This window comes from Schistosoma haematobium, chromosome 3 (assembly GCF_000699445.3).
Source record: "Schistosoma haematobium chromosome 3, whole genome shotgun sequence".
In the NCBI taxonomy this organism is placed as follows: domain Eukaryota; kingdom Metazoa; phylum Platyhelminthes; class Trematoda; order Strigeidida; family Schistosomatidae; genus Schistosoma; species Schistosoma haematobium.
This window is the reverse complement of record NC_067198.1, coordinates 13,755,802-13,770,024: the sequence shown is the minus strand read 5'-3', so window position 1 is coordinate 13,770,024 and position 14,223 is coordinate 13,755,802. Positions and strand designations below refer to the sequence as shown.

Here is a 14,223-nt window from a genome sequence, read left to right as displayed (position 1 = left end):
TGGCTGCATCCAGGTACTGAAATATATATAGATGTTTGGAGAGCGTACAGACTCCTACATAGTCTTGGTTATGTGTATCGTGTCGTTATCCACAAGTAGCATTTTGTGCACTCAACAACCGGAGTGCACATAAACAATATTGAAGCTACATGGTCGAGACTGAAAGAGCTTTTGAAACTTTATCATGACTCCAAAGGCCGACTATTCTGTAGCCATGTGGATGGTTTCCTCTACTGCATGCATTACGATTTTAGAACCTGTGAACCTCTTTCTAACCTTGACAAGTTTTTGAACCACGTATAAGAAGTGTATCGACATTATTTCCTTGGTTTTGTATAATGTATTTCTACTCCATACTGACTGTTTGCTGATTGGCTAATATTTATCAAGGTCATCTAAGATTCGTTCAAAGGTCGTCCATAAATTAGAGTCTCGCCGAAAAGTAAAATATGGAATTACCTAACTCCTTGATCCTACCCAATCATACTTTGAGATTCAAAATATTTCAATCTTTAAAATGGTGTTATATCCTAGCCATAACATATCCATTTCATTATGTTAGTAGCATGAAATATATTTAGATGATTTAAAAAGTTATCTTTTCAATAACAAACTAATCAAATAATTTAAAACAATAGCCTTTAGACAAAGTTTATGAATAAATTTTCGTAAAAGACGTTTTCTAAAAAAACATTCAAAGCATGGATCTCATGATTATAGGAGCAATCAGAACATTTATATCTTTCCCATGAACACCTTACCCTTTTGTACAATACTTAAACATTATATCTAGTCACAAGTAAATTAGTCAAAAGTTTAATGACTAGGACTAGTAATTTTACTATTATGATTTTTAATGTTAGTGTTTAGTATTAGAAATTGAATCCGTTTAGCGATTGGTAATTTGAACTTGTTTTGTTTTGTTGTTGTTGTTGGACGATACCGGATATTATAACATTGGTCAATTCAGCATCGGTACATAAAATATACTTTCACCTACCACTAAAAGGCTAAACATATAGTTATTCATTAGGATTTAATTGATATTAGTTAGTCAACATTAACATACATAACATTTCACAATGTTTTACGGAAATATAAACTATCAAAACTATACTTGTCTATTAAATGCATTCATGTAAATTAATAATTTGATTAATGTTATCAAGGAAATAGGTATTCTTCTGGTTGATGCTCAATAAAACTGATTATATGTTCTATTCCTTTATCGAAATTGTCGTACAATGTGAGATAATCTAACATAGGCTCTATCTTTCTCTCCCTATATATATATATATATATATATATATATATATATATATATATATATTTCACTGAGAAACTAAAATCACAGAGAGCACAGCAATAATATTAGTAGAAATAATAGGCATTATTGTTATATATGTACTGATCTGAAATTGGACATAAATTTTTTATATCTATCAATCCTCTAAATAAGATTATCTTGAATAAGATATAATTATGGTGTTATTTACACAAAATAAAATGCTGATTATATTTCTCATTTATGCTTAAACCTTTATTATTGACAGTTGTAAACAAATAAAGTCGGAAAATTGATTCGACTTAATTAATTAAGTGTCCATAACTTTATCACATACAGATAAAATAAATTCAGAAGTCATTTATTACTTAGGTTTTTATGTGGTACAGTACAGTACTTACAATTGGATAGAACTAGAAAGGAAAGTTTGGAGAATGCTGATCGGCGGTCTATGCTCCACTGGGAGTATCAGGCGTAAGTAATTACGTATATATATACCAGAAAATCGTTGAACTAGACTTACTTTATCTCTAATTGTTTGTCTCATATTTTCTCTTTGCTCTTCTAAACCTTCAAATCTTTCTCGACGTTTTTCTTCAGCTGCAATTATTGATGCTTCAAGATCATCATTTGTTGTTGTTGTTGCTAAAGATCCAGCATCTTTGGCAACGTCTAAAAGTTAATTAAAATATTGAATATTGATGTTATTTTGTAAAAAATATGAAGATTTAGAAGATAGATGAACTACGTAAATTATATATCTTAACTAAATTTTCATTCTATATTTATAATAGTATTTTAAAACTGATAATAATTTTCCATGATGATCATTCGGTGACAAGTTAGTTAAGAACTTTACAGATCTAGATGTTTCCAGAAAAGATAATAGTGAATAATTGCTATAGTAATTTTAAGATCCAAATTCATAAGGGTTTATTATGTTTCAAGCTTTTATCTAATAAGTGAGTTTAAAAAAAGTAGGCTGATTTAACGTTACATGTTTACGTAGTAATTAGTACTCAATTTCTTAAATCGTATTCAATATTAACCTAGAAACATGAATAAAAATTCATTTGTTAATAGCTTAACTCTGTTAAATATGAGGCATAGAGATATATTTAACAGCTTAAAATGGATAATACCCAGTTACAGTATATTCTTTTGACATATATTTTTAAAGTATATAGATGAATTAGGTTTCCTTCTAATAGATAAAACTTGTGGTAATATAGTTAATTATATAAAATCTTTATTTAATCATATTTAACAATAGGGTCGAATATAAATAATATTGGCTAAATATAATGCATGTGATATAACGGTTGGGTTTCCCACGTTTGCACAAATGAAATGTTAATTTCCTTTAGACGAATATCTAGACTAGATTCTTTCCCAGTGTTTATTCTACAGGACTTTAACACAACTCAGATCATGAACACGTGATTAGCCTGATTACAACGTAAACATATTTCCACACCAAAAACCCGACACAATTCAACAATAATGAACAATCAATAATAAGTAATAATAAGGATAGGGTAATATATAACTCATGTGACACCTTTCAGACTATCTACATGTCTGACTAGCGTTTTTTTAGCGAGTTAGTTTTCTACGGGATGGGGTCGCTAATCCCATGCCCAACCCTCCTCCTTTATCCGGGCTTGAGACAGGCAGTAGCCCCCGGACGGACTCCAGGCGGAGTTATGTCTGATTAGGCAGATAACCGATCATTATCATTCTCGCCCACATATCAATATGATTAATGAAAAGTTTTATTGACTACAATCATTGTATTGTTATTAAAAATTAAAAATGAACATACAATTTATAATTAAAAACAAAAAGAATGTTTAATTTTCGGTAAAATCAATTTCATAACTCATTTTAAACAAAAAATCATTTTAAGCAAATATGGATAGTGGCTAATAGTGGAATCCAGGACACGCGTTTCGTCTTATTTATAATACTTGTGAATGAAGACAATATCAAGGCAATCCGCACAGGATGCACATATGCCAATAAGAGACTGATCAATTGTAGTCCTAATCGTCAATGGTAAGATTCAAGTAAAACAGTACCAAATTGAATTTAAACTTCATCTCATTGCACAAACAAGTGGCTATCAGTACTCAGTAACTAAGTGGATAACGTGATGGCGTTTGGAGCGAACGGTACTGAGTTCAAGTCGCGGAGCGAACATCAACTATGATATGCAGATACATCCATCTGATGAATCGCAAATAGAAAGAAATGCATCTCATAGATCCTAGTACTAGACACGATTCATCTTTGCTCATAACTGTTTACTTTCGAATTTCATACAAAAACTAAGCTTATAATATGTTTTTAAGTGACCCATTAGACATTTTGTGAAACAATTTTTTTTCTTAAGCTATTCAGTTGCATAAAATAATTGTCACTTTATAAACAAACACTTTTTATATTTTTTAGATTAGATAAATCATAGTTATGATTAGGATTTAAATGAACCAAATTACTGAGGTTTTGTTTTCATTACTCGTTATTATGATATATATGACCATATTCAATATGTATGTTCTATTATTGTAATAACCTAAAAATAAAAAAAAACTTTGTTTGTAAAGAGAATTTGAGTAAATATCTGTAAAATTGATTTTGTCACATTCATATATTATCATAGACAAGATACCCTTATTTAATAGTAGTAACCGTTTTATTCACTTGTAACAGTGTGAATAAAAATGGATTTCTTAACATATGAATATACATATTGTTATATGTGATAGTTATCAGTTCAGATGAATCAAATCAAAAAGAGGGAACCATGTTCGAAGATTTGAAGAAAACAAAAACAACCAAAAACAAATTAAATCATCAATAATAAAATGATTGACAAATGATCTTAACTTGAATGGATCAATTTAATAGGCATTTCATAATGGACTCATTAAAATCAGTTGAATATTATGTTTATATTATTTTCAGAATAAAGAGAGAAAAAACATTTGTAAGATGTTGTTTAGAAAAATTATACGAAAACGTTTTTTATCAGAAAGGGTTTGTGGAGATGTTAGAAATTTCACAGATTGAAATCATGAGTCAATTGAAGCTAGACCAACATGGAAAATCTGGAAGCACTGGATGCGCACTGCTGGGGAGTCCCATACTGAGACAAAACGGCCGTCCAGTGCTTCCAGGTTTTCCATGGTGGTCTAGCTTCAACTGATTCATGATCTTAACCATTGAAATTATTACAATCTCCACAAAACCCATCCGATATTCTAACATTATCTACAAATGTTTATTTGTATTTCTTAAAGTAATTGTGATACTTATGTAACCAGCATAAAACAAACATTATTTATCTTAAATAAATAAACAATAATCAACACAATGACTCTTATCTAAAGTTGTTTTACACGTTAGAATGTTTGTCTAATAATTGTGTATATTACCTGATATATTTAGAATTCGGTCACTTCATTATACATTTTTATATCCACTTATTGTAAATACTGTAGATTGTATAAATATAATAAGTACGCTCAAAGTAATAAGATTATATTATATTAACAATCATAATGGTTTAAACTGAATACGACCAAAGTTTTGTTAAACAGTCTTTTTTCAGCTTAGTTACGATAAAACATCAAAACTCTTTAGTTACTTTTCTTTAAAATAAGGCATATATTTAGGATATTTTATTTAGTCTATTAAATTTATTTACATCCTTCCTATAAAATACTAATATATGATTATTAGTAACTTTTAATTAAACTCATTCATGTAAGTAATTTAAAGTCATTTTGTAATTATGATTTTTGAATATCAAAGATTGTAAGCAGCTTATGAAAACCAAGCGAAACCATGTTATTTTACCTCCAAATACCCTGGTACGGTTGAGGGTGGAGAGAGTTAGCTCTCACTCTCGAAATGCTCTCATATGGCCACGCGTATACAACCGCTGTCAAGGAAGTCCTACTCACTGCCTTCTCGTGGCGGGGGTGCTGTGTACGAAATTGAGAGGACGGAAAGCAAATGTGCAACGCTTTAACCGGGTAAGCGGATTGGGAGGATCCACCTAGAGAATTCGGAAAATCCTAATTTAAAACCAATGGTGCACATGGGTTCCAGGATCCTGAAGGAACAAATGGCGTATGAACTAATCATTGGTCACCGGCTACCATGGGACTGCATCTCCTTACGATGCTCCACTGCCTTGTGGATCAGACCTTTAGGCCCTTAAGAATACCATCTGCTTCAGTTTGAGCACCAGGAAAGCATCACAGCTCACACAAATCAAGTGACTTGTGTGTTGCATATGTATTTGGTGCACTTTTGTACTAGTATTTATGTATTAAAATAAAGTAAAATAATAGTGCATGTAATTCTGTTCATATTTTTGTTTGTAACTATTCCAAATCTACAGGGTTATTAGGTCTTTTTGTGTAACTTAAATGTTCCATGGTCCGATTCGAGATCTCACGAGAAAATTTTCCAATATAGAACGCATCACAGCCGACCCACCCTAATCCGTAGACACAGTTTTGAGTGAAAGCGAAAGGATTTTCATCTTTAATTCTAACTAAAACGTTTCTTAGAATGTTGTCTTGAAGAAAGCTTTAGTTTTTAATATCCGTTGTAATTCTTCTGTTGTACCTCGGCGTAGGGTAAAACTACGGTTCATTAGGATTGTTATTTACCGAAGGACAACTTCGTTTTAGTATGTTTTAAATTATATTTTTTTAGGAAAATTTTTAAAAAACAGGATGTTTACTATAGTCTCTTTTGCTTTCTGCCTGTCTTCCCCTGAGAAAATGATTTGGGTTGCTCTTCTAAAGAGATTTAGGGCTAGGGAAATTTTTGCTCAGAATGGATGTGCAGAGTTAAAATCAATATACCTATTTGTATGTGTCGGTTTTCGGTACATGGTTGGAAATAAAATTTTTCTACTCATTGGGACATAGCAAAAATATGTTTATTATATGTATATGATTATCATATGCTAATCAGTGACGGTTTCCAAGAGGTATTTCCTGGAGTTCTAGTGAGAAGAAGTGACCAATGGAGTTCAACCGAGTCTGTTGTGACATAGTAACTCACTGAAGACAATAGTAGATGTGTCGCTCAATCTCGTAGATTGGTTGACGTTAGACATTAACATCGTTAGATGCCGATTCAATGACCGAGAGTTTAAGCGTTTGCACTCGAGCCCGACGGTTCTGAGTACGAATTCCACGAGCGGGATCGTGGATGTAGATTGCTGAGGAATCCCGAACTGAGACGGAACAGCTATCCAGTGTTTTCAGGCTTTCCATGTTGTTCTAGATTCAATTGGCTCATAAACTCAACTATTAAATCACTATAACATCCACAAAACTCCTGATAATATATATATATATATATATATATATATGCATGAATTAGGCAGGTTTTTTCAATAAAATAAAGAGCAATCAAGTCTACAGGAGAACGAGTAAATTTATCAGGTCTACAAAAGACAGTAATATGAATTTATTTTATGTTCTGTCGTCTTTTATATTACTAAGAAATATGGGCAGTTTAAAAGTAAGTAGTATGTGGTCTTAAGCTGAAAAAAAAATCAAAACATCCTCATTATATACAAGTTTACGTATACTGCTTCCTAACACATTGTAAATATAAGGGATATAGATAATGAATGGCTACTATCAACCTCGAACCTATAGCTTGATAAATGGAAGTAGAACCTCCTTACCATAGAGAACCAATATTACTCTGTACTTTCACACTTTTCCATTATTTAAATAAATAAAGTTAAAAGATTATTGTATCATTAACTAAACATCTTTCTGTAAATTCAAAAATATTTGCGAATAACTTTCAAATGCTCTTGCATAAGAACTATTGTTAGACGAAACTTAACTTATTTTTTGAACACAAAGATTTCATGATCTTTTAAATTAATTTCTAAGTACCACTAAAATACATACTTGGTTAGTTTTATGAAAACGATTAGTGTAAGCTGAGATTAGTTTTGACTACTAGACTGGTATGAAATAAAAATACAGTGAACATTATAAAGCTCTTCGTAGCTGTTTCATGATAGTTACACATCATGGAACTTAAGAATTTTGAGCCTGACTAATAAGCCCATACTGTTTAATAGGGTTCATATCCTTTTTGTCCAAATTTCCAGTTTATAAGTTTGTGACAGAGTGGAATAATGTTTCACTATTATCTTTGTAGACTTTAAAAGTCATAGTTTCTCACTAGAAAAAGAACTAAATTCATCTTGAAACCGTTATCAATAGTTGATGGTATTGTATTCCATCATTTATATGGTTTGATTGAGACGCTTTCATTTTCACACTTGATAACATGCTCAAGGACTCTTCATACATATCACTCACACCTGAGCTGAAAATATTCTTCATCATTTCAGAAAAAATCCTTTAAAAAATGTATTTATTCCATATTATGTCTGTAAAATTTCATTCTGAATGTTATTATTCTTAGGTAAAATAAAACATTGGATGATATATATCTAATTCATCATTACATCACAGTTGTATTTGCAATAAAACAATTACAAGCTTTCTTAATGGTTAAATTGTCTTATTTATATTGGAAAAAAAGCGTATCGCCTCACAATAAAGTGTTTCTCAATGGTTATTAATAAAAGGGAATTGTGCACATCAAATATAAGTTCGTATCGCATACTTTGTCAGTGATAACTTTAAATTATCATTTGAATGGATATTCAACTGAATAATGATAACCATGATTTCATTTTGCAAATCGGTTATATAATAAATCTTATATTTCGATAATTCAATGAGAAGACGAAGTTTATCAGAATTATGTGATATATTTGCACAATACATTTCGAGCAATCTGATCACATACTTGTTAAGAACGATTTATATATGAAAATTAAAAGGACAACGAGACAGGTTAAGGGTAAGTCATAACAAAGGAAAAATATTAAAGTATACAAAAACAAATGTGATTACCACTCTGGATAATAATCATAGGGGACAAAAGCGAAGACATAAACCGCTTGTTAGAAGAATTCAATAGTAGTCAAAAGCACATTTCTCTTACATGTGAAGAAAAGAACAACCAACTTCCTTTTCCAGACATACTGATTAGCAGGAAAGATGATGGTGCCATCCAACGTTCGATATATAGAAAGGAGACGTAGACAGGGCAATATCTTAGCTTCCATAGTCACTGCCCAATTCATTACAAACGTAGATTAATAAAGGGCTTATTCAATAGAATCAATCGTATTTGTACTAGCTATACTATTGAAGTAGAGACGAAACTGTTGACTGATACGTTAATGAATAATGGTTATTCATTGAAGTTCATAAACCGCTGGAGGGGTAGCAATACGATTAGACCTATGACGCTTCTGGCACCCAATAAACAACTTTACATTATGTTGCCATTCAGAGGCGATTCAAATAGTCTCATTTTGAAACGGAGACTTAAATTAGCCATCAGCCGGACATTTTATGCAGACTAACTTGTCATTATTGAAAAGACAAGATCTATGTTTTACCAAAAGCCCAAACAGCACGAAAGCGATTGTGTCCCATTCCATTGTGTCTATCAATTTGCATGTATGTGCAGAAACAGGTACATAGGAAGGAGCAATCGTGATTTGCAATTAAGGGTGGATGAACACATACCAAAATGGCTCTAGAAACAAATGAATTTCAATGGTCAAATAAGATCTCAGGATAGACAGACCTCTTCCTCTATTGTGAAATATTTTATTGAGACTTGTCATAAGGTCGACATCAAATCAGCATTTGTAGTGTTATACAAAAGCCTTCAAGGGCGTATACTAAGGTTTATTGAAGCCTTGGTTATACGGAAACTGAAACCTTCTTTTTGTCTTCAAAAACAATTTGTCCTTACCCTTAACCTACCCTGATAATACTGATTTATTATAGAATGAACAGTAGATGAGGTCCTTGTATGAACTTCACACTCAATACAACACTCTGTCATGATTTTAGTAGATAGGTGTACTTTGTAGTATTTTCTGGTGGTAATTTCCCATACGTTGGAATCTGCAGAATGGCAATTGTATATTTATAACCTTCCAAAAACACCACTTTAACGTCATAAATCAAGATAATGAATGTTAATAATATTTTTCGTATTCTTTTACGAAAAAACCAATCCTACTAACATATAAGACATGTTATTGAAATCACCAATCGATTCAAACTAGACAACCATTGAAAATTAGGAATCATTAGATGGCTGTTTCGTCCTAGTATAGGACTCCTTCGAAGTATGCATCCACAACCCTGAACCCAGTAATCAAACCAGTGACCTTCGACCTCGTGTGTGAACGCCCAACTTCGAAACCAAGGAGATTTGCACATCATTTATCATGACACAATTCCTGATCGCGGGATCGTAGATGTGTATTGCTAAGAAGTCCCACAATAGGACGAAGCGGTCATCCAGTGATTCTGAATTTTGAATAATTGCCTTGTTTAAACTGGATCGTGATCTCAAAAACAAAACTAAACACTATCTATAATCGTATACAGTCATCTAAAAAATTATTCACAGTTTTATGAAATTTGTTTTACCATACAAGTATTGAACCTGGTAGTCTAAAATATCAGTCATATATTCTGTCCTAAATTATCTAATATCTCTAATACATAGAGTCATTAGTAAGTTTGCAAATTGAGTCAGTTTAGACTTTTATTGTATGCTTTAAAAGTTAATAATAAGAGACAATCAATTCAATCGTTTCCAACTCAATGAATATGTATTATTTAATCACTTCATGATAACAACTTACACATTTATTTCATTTTGTATAAGTAATAATAAAAGAAGTCAGGGTTGAAGTCTGAGCTTAAATTAAACACATCAATCGTTTCAATAATAATTTATCATGTTTTAATGACATAATAGCTAAATTGTATGTTAGTTGTATTAGACAATTCTAGACATTATATTTTCCTTTAAATAAAATTAACATTTAATGCTTAATAGACTGTGTACATTATTAAATCAAGATTAATTTTATGAAAGATCTATCAGTTAGTTATATGAATAAAATTCATTTGTATCACAGATTAAATAATCACTGAAAGTTAGAGAATATGAGACAGTTATTTTTTCATCTATTTAAGCTCTTGCTTCAAGTTGTTTTTTTCTTGAATATTATATTCATATTGCATAAATACCATAAACTCTATAATTTGTCGATTACTGAAAAGCTTATGGAGAACCTTTTCTATTGTTTTAGGGATTAAATGAAAGAGATAGAGTTCCAGCTTGCTAGGGATATATATATATTCTTTATGTCATTGGATACATTTCAGTTTAGACACAGTAAAAATCCTTAATAAGTCAGACTTTATAATAAATCCAGTTGGTATTGTTTGGCTTGTATCTTTTTATTGAGGTTTAAGACTGCAATTGATCAGTCTGTTATTGACATATGTACATGATGTGCGTATGCCTCGATACTGCTTTAATTCACAAGCTTTTTGTAAACAATGATGGATATTCGTTAGCAGGGGAATCCAGGACGCACGTTTCGTCCTATTCGGGACTCATCAGCTGGATGTACCTGCATCTCAGAGTTGATGTTCACACTGGGACTCGAACCCAGTACCATTCACTTAAAACGCCATCGCGTTATTGTAAGTTAAGACAATATTGAGGCATATGCACAGTATGTACATATGCCAATAACAGACTGATCAATTGCAGTCTTAAACCTCAATGGGAAGAGACAAGACAAACAATATCAAGTGAATTCAAATTCACCCTATTGCACAAGCAAGTGGCTATCAGGACTCGGTAGCTGAGTGGATAACGCGATGGCGTTTGAAGCGAATGGTACTGGGTTCGAGTCCCAGAGTGAACATCAACTCTGAGATGCAGGTACATCCAGCTGATGAGTCCCGAATAGGACGAAACGTGCGTCCTGCATTCCACTGCCAGCCACTATTCATCATTACTTACAAAAAGTCCATAATAAATCGTTAGCCAAATCAGATACTCGTTGAAACTTGATACCGAATATAAAATACCATGTAATATTAAGATCTAGCAAGTATTTGGTGCCTGAAATAATTTCTATATCATATCATGATTTATTGATAAGTAACATTAAGTTAGAACGAAAACCTTATTTTTTAAATTTTTATCAACCTAAAGTGGCTACCTATACATTTTTTCAAGTTACTGTGCACAAGTTACCGTTATAGTAAAATATAAACAAATCTATTTGAATCGTGTTTAACTTTAAAAGAAGTTTAGTGTGGAGGTAAATCGCAAAAAATGGTTTTTTATGATGGGACAATCAATACTATTTTTAAAATATATAACCCAAGTTGATACATTTTCAAATGATTAAACTTGATCTCAAAGAAAGTATTCAACTAGGAAACAGGTAAGTAGAAGTCTTCCAAAGACAATTAGACTGCATTTTCTTTGCATTGCCGAAGCATTAGCCATACATCTGGAAAATCCAGAATTGTGTGCGCAAAAGAGACTGGTAAATCCTCATCTTCTACCATAGTCTTAATGTGTCTTTTTTTTTTCTCTTTTTCACACTCTTCTTCCTTTACAGCCATCTGCTTCACCTTCCATCTTCCCCTTAAATCCTCTACCACCAACTGGTTTATTTTGTTTCCACGACCATTCTGATTACATTTAATCTCAATTTCAACAATTTAGCTTATCATGCTGTACCATGCTTTACCATTGATAATTTCCCTGTCTATTTTTGATGAATACTTTAGCCATTAACAATCAAATGATTATTAAACTTTCATTACTTTATAAAAAGAATTTTGAATATCTTTGTTTATTTAACCTCAATGTCACCATGTCTAACAGAAGTTTATTATCAGTATTATTATCATCCTGTAAAAATAAACATATATATTTGCGATTGTACAGCTTTGAAAATGAATTCGCCGAAAAGAGAACCCTTCGCGGAAATAATCTTTCTTATTTAATGTCTTGATGAGTGTATTCTATTTACTACCAACTAGAAATTATCATTGAGATCATGAACCAATTGACGTTAGACCACCATTGAGGACCTGGAAGCCCTGGATATCCGATTCGTCCTATTGTAGGACTCCTCAGCAGTGCACATCCACGATCCCATCGACAAGATTTGAACCCAGGACCTTTGGTCTTGAGCACAAACGCTTAACCTTTAAACCACTGAGTCGATATCCAACGGTGTTAATGTCTGACCTCAACCAATCTACGAAATTGCGCGACCATCTACCATTGTACTGAGGTAGATACCTGTCTCTACCCGACACAGATTAGCTCCACAGGTCACGGCTTCTCACAAGAACTCCGAGAATTCATGGATGAAATATAACCCTTAAGATTATTGAAATAAACAGTATGTGATAAGTTTCATTTATTAACTATACACTATATCAAATGATATATTTACTAACAGCTGTTTTTAAATGATAGATAAAATTTGAACACAGGATTTCTTGGATAATCTCATAATTGAACATCGGACTACATGTTTATTACCATCAGCATTTTCTCACCAGACGACGTATTTAAAACTAGACAATACTTGAACCACCCAACCATCTAAACCATTGATTCGATTCACAGATCATTCAATTATTCCAAATATTAATATGATCCAGTTTATAGTCGAAGTTATCTAACTTCACTTAAGTATCAGTCGATGAAAATGAATAATTTCTTTAAACTTATACCTATAACTCAGAATTTACTGATTTCTTTTACATTTTGAATTATTATCCAATTAATAAGTAGTTTAAAATTATTTTATAAATTACTATTTGAATGACAAATGATTTATGAACTAAGATTGTACTTGTTTACCCTTTGGGTTCCCTTAAACATTATATCTACACTACTATCAGAAGTGTTTTAATAGAAGGTCTATAGGAAAAATGAACCTAACAGTAGTTTTATTCCACGAATGCGAATGGAAATACATTTTTAAACAATATGAAATGGAATCAATAATGGTTATTAATTGATTTCATAAGAGGATAAATATTATAGAAAGAAAATAAAAACATTGTAATTGGTCAAATTATATTATCTTTTCTGTGTTAAACCTTCTTATAATCTAATAGTATTTTAATATGTATTTTTTCTGGTTAGCGTTTTTTAGCGAGTTAGTTTTCTACGGAATAGGGTCGCTAATCCCATGCCCAACCCTCCTCCTTTATCCGAGCTTGGGACCGGCAGTAGCCCCCGGCGGTACTTCAGGCGGAGTTTTTTTTAATATGTATATATAAATTTAAAATATCAGTTTTACTTAAATTTGAAATCAGAAGTACAGATAAATAACGTTTCACAAGTAAATTAATAAAAATATTATTATATCTTAACGAAGAATAAGTGCATGGTAACTGCTAGAAACTATTTTTGAACTGTCACTATATAAATATATATATTCTTACTGTATAACTATTAAGTAGATTGATTACCTATATTTACATTTCTATTATTATAAGTTTCCAGTTGACCTATTGGCTATTGCGATACGATCTACCATTCTTAAATTATTCCCAATTTATTAGTTACAGTCTCTCACACTCACAACCACTTTTAGTTTGATCTTGCATGATAATTATTGTTTATTTTATGATATGATGAGGTTTGATTTGTTTTTATAAAAACCAAGTATGTCTGAAATATATGATTTATACAATGAAAACTGACATTGTATTGTGAACTCAGACAGTTAAAATGAAACGAGAAATATCACTAAGGACTTAGAAATGACTCAAGCCTACTCGTACTAGCTAATGCTTCATTAGTTTGGCACAATGCCAAAGACAAATAACTAAGTGTTCTAATTGACGATCATATCAGCTAATAATTAACAGGGTACAAGAATATAACAAATATGCCATTTGTTTCAGTAATATTATTTACATTAGTTATTATTATTA

General features: G+C 31.5%; 1 protein-coding gene across 1 annotated transcript in view; it reads right to left on the bottom strand.

Moving 5' to 3' along the window:
* CPLX2_1 (complexin 1) overlaps positions 1-14,223 on the bottom strand; it is a 52,350-nt gene that overhangs the window by 16,601 nt on the left and 21,526 nt on the right. The window contains exon 2 of the mRNA XM_051213066.1: positions 1,809-1,957. Coding sequence (XP_051069005.1) covers positions 1,809-1,957 — 149 coding nt within the window. The remainder of the gene's footprint in view (positions 1-1,808; positions 1,958-14,223) is intronic.